Raw genomic sequence first — 10734 nt, forward strand, 5'->3', positions numbered from 1 at the left:
TTTTTACCAAAAATAATAATAAACTATTTGATTTGGTGACCTAGTAGAGTTGTTTTTATAATAAATGCTTAAAAATTTGTTAAAAATATATTAGGCAAGAGTTTTTAAAGTATTAAGAAATTAAAATGAAAACAATTAATACATTAAAATCTAGAATAATATTTATTATTTCAAAGTAATTTAAAACTTAAATTTTTTTTTTGGTAAAGATAGAGATTCTTTTGGTAATGCTTAAAATATTTAATAAATACAATTAATATAGTAAAATTCAATTACCACTTAAGGCAAAATCCTTTAGTATAGATTTTTGTATGTACTTATATTAATATCGATCCGACATTGTATTCATATAAATAAATACTAATGTGGATCATTAAATAATTTATCATTTATTAATTACATTAATATATTTATAAAAAGTTGTTACAAATGTTCAATAATTCATTTTAATTTTAATAGTTATTAATGGATTTGGCTGCAGTCGAATAAGAAAACGTGTAAACTGAAAGGAAAATAAATTCATGCCAATTTATATTAAAATAAAATTAGTTATCTTTAAATTAATGATAAATATATTATTGTATTTTTTATTTATACATTTATTTACTTCAAATATCATACCAATTCTCGAAAAAAATGTAAAGATTTTTATTTTATTAATTAATTAAATTAAATATTTATTTAAAAATAATTTATTATATATAACAATATTCAATTAAATAATACCATTTTTGTATTTTTTTTCTACATTTCAATATTATATACTCCTTTCATTTCATTATAATTATTATCCTAAATTATTTGACACAAATAAAAAAATCAATAAAATAGACAAAAAAGAATAAATTTTTTTACAAAATTAATATTTATTATGAACTTACTTTTACTTTTTGGCCTATAAAATGAATATTACAAGGGATTTAAGTAAAAAATAATTAATATTACATTTAAAAAAACTAAAATAATTATATTAAGATAATTTTTTTCACTTGGCGATGATTTTATGGGAGGGAAGGAATATAATTTTAAATATTTATAGTCCGTGATAAAGATATTTCTGATGATAGTGTAATCATATAAATGGAAGTTATCTGACTTGAATAGTAAAAAAAAATCCTCCCCGGACACCGACTTTTAAAACAGACATAGGGTGCAGAGGATGTTTGATGCACAGCACAGCCACAGAGCAACTGTACGAGGAACTGATATGCTAAGAGCCAAGGTACTTGGATTTGGGTTCACGAACTCAACTTTATAAATCTCTATTCTTGGGCCCCATTCTCTAAACACTACATGCTCTTTCCTTTTCTTTTCTTCTCTTTGTTTTCTTCCCTTTTCGAACACAAGACAGAAAGAAAGAAAAGGGAAGATCTCAAAGGGATTTCTCCTCGATCTGCATCCTTCTCTTTTCTTCAACGCGTTGATTTCTGCATATTAGCTCAAGTCTGGTATGGTCCGTTAACCTTTCTTCTGTTTTTCCCCTCACTTTTGCCTCATGTTATGAGATTTGTCAATATAAGCGATTTTTTCGTGGGTGCTTTTCAAAGCCCACTGACTTGGTGCCATGGAAATCACTCTTCCTCCTCTTCTTCTTCTTTTTCTGTTGTTGTTGTTCTTTCTTTGTTATCTTGTTCTCTGTGCTTCTGCCACCGACGTAGATTTTGACAACTGCAACTGCGATGATGGGGAAGGGATTTGGAGCATACATAGCATACTCGTTGGCCAAAAAGTCAGCGATTTTTTCATTGCCGTTGCTTATTTTTCCATACCCATTGAACTCCTTTACTTTGTTAGCCGTTCAAACGTTCCATTCAAATTGCTCTTCCTTCAATTTATTGCCTTCATAGTGCTCTGTGGCATGACCCATTTACTCAATGCTTATTCTTATCATGGCCCTCCTTCCTTCCAATTGCTGCTCTCCCTAACCGTCGCTAAATTCCTCACTGCTCTTGTTTCCTGTGCAACCGCTTTAACCCTTCCCCCTCTCATCCCTCTTCTCCTCAAAATCAAAGTTAGGGAGCTTTTCCTGAGGCAGAATGTGATGGAGCTTGGCCAAGAGGTTGGGATGATGAAGAAACAGAAGGAGGCAAGCTGGCATGTTAGGATGCTCACTAGGGAAATTAGGAAGTCTCTTGATAAGCACAACATCCTCTACACTACCCTTGTTGAGCTTTCTAAGGCGTTGGATTTGCATAATTGCGCAGTTTGGATGCCGAATGAGGACCGGCGAGAGATGCACTTGACTCACGAGTTGAAAACCAACTCTGCCAAGAATTTTCAGAATTCTATTCCGGTGAACGACCCTGATGTATTGGAGATAAGAAAGACCAAGGGGGTGAAGATTTTGAGGCCCGATTCTGCAATAGGAGCTGCGAGTAGTGGTGGCTCTGCGGAGTTGGGTGCTGTGGCAGCTATTCGCATGCCGTTACTTCATGTATCAAATTTCAAAGGAGGGACACCCAAGTTGGTTGAGACTTGTTATGCTATACTTGTTTTGGTTCTTCCAAGTTCAAGCACTAGGGTTTGGACCTACCATGAGATGGAGATAGTTGAAGTGGTTGCTGATCAGGTGGCTGTTGCCCTGTCTCATGCCTCTGTTCTTGAAGAGTCTCAGCAAATGAGACAGAAGCTGGAAGAGCGGAACCGAGCGTTGCAACAAGCTAAAAAGAATGCAATGATGGCCAGCCAGGCAAGGAAGTCATTTCAGGAGGTGATGAGCCATGGAATGCGGAGGCCTATGCATTCTATTTTGGGGATGCTTTCATTGTTTCAAGAGGATAATTTAAGGTCTGAGCAGAAGATTATTGGTGATACAATGTTGAAGGTTGGCCATGTGCTCTCCAGTTTGATTAATGATGTAATGGAGATTTCAGAAAATGAAAAGGGAGGCTTTCGGTTAGAGATGAAACCTTTCCTTCTGCATTCGATGATGAGGGAAGCTGCTTCCATTGCCAAGTGTTTGTGTGTTTATGAAGGCTTTGGTTTTGAAATTGATGTCCAGAAGTCTTTGCCTGAAACAGTTATGGGTGATGAGGCAAGGACTTTCCAAGTAATTTTACACATGATTGGCTATTTATTGAACATGAATGACAAAGGGACTCTCAATTTTCGAGTTTTTCTTGAAAGTGATGGTGGAGACAGGGATGATAAAAATATTGGAATATGGAGATCAAGCAGTCAAAATGAGTATGTACATATAAAATTTGATTTTCAGATTACTGAGAGTTCTCAGTCAGACAAAGCAATTTCAACAATACATTATAGTAGTAGGAGGCAGTACTACAACAATGAACCTAAGGAGGGCCTGAGCTTCAGCATGTGCAAAAAGTTGGTACAGGTAGATGCATCATTATCTAACTCTAATTTGTGTATTATCATCTATTTGATTATAGTCAGATGTATAATTTCCATGTTAACTTTTTAGCAGTAACTTATAAAGGACACATTCCCCCTCCTCTCTAGTGAATTTATGCGATCATCCATTAACTGTATAAATTGTTAGCAGTTAGCTTTAGACCTTAGAATTACATTTGTTAAACTAATAATTTGGTCCTTATTGGCGACACTCGTTTATGAATCAGTTCCTGTATGAAAAAAAATATTGAAGTTATAGTCCATATACATCTTATTACTTATTAGTACACATTAGCCCCTGCTTTTACTATGTTTCTTAAGTTTTAGTCCCTATATGCCCTTATAGCCTTATCATAGGAACAAAAACTTAAGCTTTTTTCATACAAGGACTGATTCTTAAGTAGTGTCACCTATAAATAAGGACCAAATGGTTTGTTTAACTAACCACATTTTATGATTATAGGATGATGTTTGGTTTGACAAGTTGGCTTGCTGACCTGAATTTTCAGAATTATCCAATGTGGAATTGTTTATGATAAACTATCATAATAAATTAGATTGGGTGATATTGCTGACATATCAGATTTAATAATACTTAGGAAGCTTTCCCCTCAACAAATCTTGTGCTTGGTTATGTTCTAAACCTATATGCATATTATCATGGTTGCTTGTGTTACAAAACACAATTTTGCCTTGAAAGTTTGCTTGCCTCTCGTCAGATTCTGCTTTTAGCTCTAATGGGGGAAAATAATTCTGGGGATATCGAGTTGAATTGCAGTTCTAAAACGGCTATTGACATCTGCTGTTTCACTACAATGATTTTTGGTGCCCATACAACCTTTTTTTCCTAGAGATGAATTTGAGATTTGATGCATCAAACATTTGAACCCAGAAGAAATAAAATAGCACAACCTTTTCACCTTCTACATGCCTTAAAATTTTTGGTAATCACCTTAGCATTTGCAAGTTATATGTAGAGCATGGTGCTCAGTAGTGGAATCATTGTTCCTTGCTTTTCATGTTTGCATTAAGCTTAATTTGGCTCATATGTTGCTGAGTAACAGTGGCACCCTAGGATGCTCAAAGGGGATCTTGTGCCCTAAATTGACCATGCACTGATCTGTGACTTTTGCAGCCATTTCTTTCATTAAAATTTTATGAGTTAATATAATAACTTCAATTTTAGTGAAATTATTTGTTAATTTTGTTTCTTCTAACAATTCATATGGAAAGTGTAATTATGGGCAATCTGTTAATGCAAAGCTGATTATTTATATTTGACACACAATTTTGCATAGATTTCTCTCCTTACGGGTTTCAGCTAAGAGCTGACATGCTGTTTCTGTCATAATCTAGCTCAAGTCATGATGTCCTTGGCTTAACATTGTTGCAGAGAAGCTATTTTCCCCTCTATTGAAAAGATCCTTTTGTGTTTACCTCGTATATATGTAACATCATTTATCCTTTTTTGGGAGCTTATCCTAGATAACTGAAAATATGGATTCCAGCAGGCTGACTACATAGGCATCACAGGAAACATGTAGATTATGTTAGCAGAAAGAAATTGCTATGATTACCATTTTTTTATTTGTAAGATCATCCAATTAGTTATAGAATTTTCCTATCATAAACTAGACTAGAAAAAATTATTCTTTCCTTTCATCAGTTGGATTAGGCAACCAATAAGATGGTTCATGCATTTTGGGGTTAAGTGGGTGTATAGCTCTAGCAAAATGCTGAAGTGTTATCTTGTGTACCTTTGGGAATCTGGTAAAGTAGGATCCCGTTTTTTACACATACAAGATATACTATAGTAGTATAGTACCCATTTAAGTATACAATTCTTATACTAAGGCACCATAATTTCTGTGTTTTGCCCCAAACCCAAATATCTTGCTCTGAACTTGCCTATCTGCTAATTTGTTCAGCAAATGAACCTTGTCTAATATGTTTTAATTCATCATTGTATGATCGTTTTTGTAACTCTGACTTTACAATGTGGAATAATATGCAGATGATGCAAGGTAATATATGGATATCACCGAACTCCCTTGGTTTGGTGCAAGGCATGACACTTCTTCTCAAGTTTCAGATAGGACCATCACTTGGAAAATCCATATTTGCACCTAAAGATTATTCAAGCTCACAGTTCAGAGGCCTTAAGGTTTTGTTAGCCGAGGACGATGGTGTAAACAGGACCGTGACCAAGAAGCTACTTGAGAAGCTTGGTTGTCAAGTAATTGCTGTTTCATCGGGGTTTGAGTGCCTGAGTGCTATAAGTGGTGCTGGTAACTCATCCAGAATTATCCTGTTGGATCTTCACATGCCCGAAATGGATGGCTTTGAAGTGGCAAAGAGAATCCGGAAGTTCCACAGCCGTAGTTGGCCCTTGATTATAGCTCTTATAGCAAGTGCGGAAGAACATGTGAGGGAGAAATGCCTACTTGCTGGAATGAATGGATTGATCCAAAAACCTATCGTACTTCATCAGATAGCAAATGAACTTAGAACAGTCCTACAAAGAGCAGGTGAAAAACTGTGAGAACAGTTTTAAAAGCATGCTTCGGTTGAAGAAAATATGATTTCATTAATAATTACAAAAAGGTCATGTTACTGCTTGTTTTGCTTCCTATTTTCAAGCATTGTGGGCTATGCTTTAATTATTTTGTGAACAAGTTCTTGAAAATAAGAAACAAAATAAAGTAATGTGTCTTTTATAATTACTAATGAAAGGGTGACTCAATTTTCTAAAGTTGCTCAAAAAAGCATTGTGAACTTTTTCTAACAATATCAAATAATAAAAATAGCCGGTTTATTTTTGTTACTCGCAACCTTTTGTCCAACAATATGTTATGGCTTTATACGTTACTGCTTTCCTCCATCCAACTCCAACCGAGAATGAGACGATATTAGGAGAGGAATCAAAATACGGGTTCATCAGTTGATCTTGAGTGTTTGGAAAATTTTCGGTCAAATTAGTTTTGGCTATTGTTAATCTATTGCAAACTCAATCAAGTGGCCCCGACAGTTACTAATTATTAGTAAAGTTGATGTATATTTCATATTAATATTATAATAACTCTATAACTTGAAGTGAATTAAATAATTTTTTTTTATCTTCAAAATATATCAATCAAAATATCATTGATATAGCGTGCTTAGTCTATAGTGTACTTTTAGCCTATAGCGTGCTTAGCCTAGAGTGCACGCTTAGTGAGCGTCCGATTCTTTCAAGTTTTCCTTTAAGATTTTTTCTTTCAGTTTTTGCATCAATTTTTCTCTAAAACACTTGAAATTTTCTTCTTTTGAATTCTGCTAATAAAAAATAGCAAGAATGTTAATTTCTTCATTATTTCATTAAAAATAATAATAAAATAAAGAAATTACAATCATTCTTAATCAAAATTGACTATCAAATTAGCTTATATTTCACAGTTATCAACGAGAATATGCAATGGCTCCATAAGAAGTTAGACTTGGTTCTTTGTGTTTTTTCTCCAGGTGTCATAGAGGATAATGGAGTGCATTTTACTAATCCGTATCCCTCGAAAGAATTTGGCTGTTGTGTTGGCGGAGTAGATTTTGTAATATTGGTCTGAGCTTTTCTCCTCTAAAATTATCATAAGTTCAATGATACGGTGGTTCCAAACCTTGAGCATATGTTAGATCCATTATCATCACCATGACTTGCTTTAAACTAATATATTTCATATGTTTATCTTTGAAAGTGTTGTCTCTTGACAGCATATTCCTAATCCTAACAACATGTGTCAACAAATACACTCTCCATTTCAAAATATTAGTCCTTTTTTTCAAAAAGAAAAATAATGTTTCAATTTATTTGACATTTTAGAAAATTAAAGTTTGAATTTTTTTTTGTCCCAACTATATATTTGTCTCTCTTATCTCTAACAAATTGAATGAGAGAGAAATAACATTAGTGGAGTGCCAATATTTTGAGTATTTTGATAAAAGGAAATACAATTATATTTTATGATAATTGAGACTAATTAGTGGCTTTCTTAATCTTTGTGCAATTATCTTGAATGACATATTCTGAAGCGGACCAAGTATTATAAAAGTGGTTTGCCTTGATCTTCTCATTATGTTGCATAATGTTCCTTTTAATCTCAATTGTTTTTCATGCTTAGTTGTAATCTACTTGTGGCTCTAATTTTTTAGTTGCTTGATTGTTCACAAGAAGTTGCCATGTACGTATATGATTTATGGTTGTTTTGTGTTTGTCCCAAATTGATAAAATATGAATTGGAAAATGTGTGTTTTCTGAAATAAAAACATTTAGAGAAGTTAAGAGTTAAGACAGTTGTAAGATTATCAAACTTGAAAGTTTACATAAATTCGTGAGAGTTCTATAAACTTGACTCATGAATTCAACTCGTAAACTTATAAAAATTCATTTCATATAAAAATAATAATAAAATATCTATAAATAACATATTAATTAAACATTTCAACAATATAATAAAGCAAAATAATAAATCATAAATTTTACAATATTTAAATATCCAAGTCTAGTAATGCATCAGTATTAAATAATAATTTACAGATATTATAATAGTGATAGATCATTCCCATTAAGGATTTGATGTGATTAAAGATGATAATTTTTGTATTTGAGAATAACACACTAAATGAAGATATGTTCAATACTAAACAGACATCAAACAATCCAAAATGATTTATATTTTGGTTTAATTTTTTTAACTTGTTGACTCGATAGTAAACTTGAGAGTCTACCGAATTTACTTAGAGTTTATAAAGTCTACCCAGAGTCTACTAAAAAATGAATTTATTAAAGAGTCAACTCACAGAGGATAAGTGAACTCATAAACTCGTAAGAATTAGCGAGTTAACTCGAAAGTTTGATAACCATGAACTGTTGGACAGGATTGTTAGTGAGATAGCAATTGTATCTGTTAGCAGTTAGGTAGGTTAATAAGTAGAGGAAGGTTGTGCAGAGAAGCCATTTGGTGAGATTGTTTGCAAAAGTGGGTCTTGTTGAGAAGGGGTGACCCTTGTGAAGGATTATTTTCCTTTTTTATTCGTTCTCCAATAACAGATACTGCACCTTTCCTCTTCTATATTCTATTCATATTGCATTTTGCTACTTATTGGCATTTTTTCTAACCTGTAGAACCAGAACATTTTGCTCTAGTGATGTTTACTTCTTTTTTTATGTCAGCTCTATAAAATTTTCCTTGTTTCATTATGGTGATAATAATGCTCCATATTTCTACATCGCTATAATTTGGAATATACATGCATTCATAGTTTAATCTCGATAGTTCCATATGTAGCTTTTAGTCCTCTTGTGACTATTATTTATGAGGTGGTTTAGTGTTTACTTCAACTTTCTAAGACTCATTGTTTATGATTGTTTAGCCTTTGGTGATGTTTAATCTTTCTATATTAGCTCTCTTTTTCGACATACACAAACAACAACTTTATCTCTTATCTATTGAGTATAGAATATATCATAGACTCAGTTGAATATTGTAAGTTAAAAATTAATGACCTCTCATTGTGCAAGTTTGTTGTTTTGATGTGTCATGTCAGATATTCACTCTATCAGCAGTACCACGATGCCAAAGTCCGTCAAGGAATATTTTATTGTGTTAAAGCCAGGAGGCATGATTTTTTTAGGGACTATGGTAATAAACAAACTAGCCAACTTATTATGTCCAGAGCTTTTGGGAAAATAATTTTTTAGCTTTATGTAATCTTTATGACATAATCGCTCTTTAGAAACCTAAGGTGTTGGCAACGACTGAACCCTATGTAACTAGGCCTCTGTGATATGACCATGCTTCGATTTGAGCCAGACAAGCAAGTGGGATTCAGGGAATACATGCGGTCAGATGGAACACGATCATATTTCTTTTGTTTGGATACTGTCCGGAGCCTATTTTTGGATGCAGGCTTCACTGAGGTACGTAATTTCCTTTTTTAATTGGAAGAAGAGCTTCTGGGGTTGATATAACTGATGGATTTTTTCTAATTATTTTTTGATAGAAACATAGGTTGACTTGTGCTCCTGCATACAGTTTAATACTTGTGCTCCTGCATGATTGCAAAAGAAAAACTGTAAAAATTTGTTGTATTAAAATAATTTATCTTTAAATTATGTCTTTGCACCATATTTATACACTTTTATTATTTGAAAATTAAATAATTGATCTTGCATCCGTAACATCAGATACATTTTTTTTCTATATACGCACGTTTTAAAAATACTTCTAAAAAGCCCCACTTTTAATTCAATGTTTCTTTGTACACCAAAGCATTTTCCATATTTCTCAATTGATTGTGTTACAACCCCGAGTATATAACAGGAAGCAATTCATCAAAAAAAAAAAGAAAGGAAGCCGTGAAACATTAATCCAGTCAAACCCATTTAAGATATGTGTTAATTAAGCAGTAAAAAAAAAGATAGGTACATGTTAATTAACGCAATGGTTTAGCGCGCCTTAATTAAGTCAACGAAAGAGTTGGATGCTGAAAGCTTTGCATTGTTCGAAGTTGCTCTTACGATCAGCATTTCCCTGAAACAACTGTCTATGTTTTTTAGCAATAAAATATAGCTTACTCTCCTATCCTGATTATATATAAAGTTTTTTTGTGCTGTATTGCTCCACTTTTAATGCATTAACAGTGACTACCTTAATGTCAAAACATCATAGGGTTCCTTTCCTTATCGACTAGATTACGTATATCCTGTCATGATCAAATTAACAGTAGAAAAATGCACGTGATTGGTTTAGTTGTTCCAGTTATTGTCTCTAATTAAGTACGGTGTAAAGTTATTAGATCGGTTTGTTTAAATTTTAAAAAATAATTTTAATAAAAGTAATTTTTAAAGAAGTGATTTGTTAAGAAATAAATATAATTTGTTTCTTAAAAATATAATTTTTTATAAAAAAAAAATTAGACAAACACATAAATAAAGAAAAACTTAAACAAATGGAATCTTAATCAACTTTTTATACCGTCAATTAATCATATGATAATATGATATGTGTGATTTTTAAGTTAGTTAAAATATGATTTAGATTTTTTTATAGATATAACATTTTGTGATTAAATCTGGTAATATAAAAATTATTTACAAGCTTACCAGTTAAATTCTTTAGAATAATTATTTTAAAAAATATAAAAATGATGATTTTTAATTAATTGATGATGTAATTTTTTTTTAAATTTTCGTTTGTTGTATATATTGATAGAAATAAACTAAATCCATAACCGCTAGTATATGATTATTGTTTTGGTAATGTTAATACGAATATCCTTTCTCTTTTTAAAATATATATATATATATATATATATATATATATATATATATATATATATTTATTTATA

At 32.0% G+C, this 10734-nt stretch overlaps 1 protein-coding gene across 1 annotated transcript; it reads left to right on the forward strand.

The window, feature by feature from the left end:
* The first annotated feature begins 1137 nt into the window (after nucleotides 1-1137).
* Nucleotides 1138-6178, forward strand: LOC114403428 (protein EIN4-like). Its single transcript, XM_028366395.1, has 2 exons — nucleotides 1138-3337; nucleotides 5369-6178. The coding sequence occupies exons 1-2, from the start codon at nucleotides 1565-1567 to the stop codon at nucleotides 5894-5896; spliced, it is 2301 nt and encodes a 766-aa protein (XP_028222196.1). The 5' UTR covers nucleotides 1138-1564; the 3' UTR covers nucleotides 5897-6178.
* Nucleotides 6179-10734: the final 4556 nt, after the last annotated feature.

The sequence above is a fragment of the Glycine soja genome, chromosome 20 (genome assembly GCF_004193775.1).
Source record: "Glycine soja cultivar W05 chromosome 20, ASM419377v2, whole genome shotgun sequence".
NCBI classification, from domain to species: domain Eukaryota; kingdom Viridiplantae; phylum Streptophyta; class Magnoliopsida; order Fabales; family Fabaceae; genus Glycine; species Glycine soja.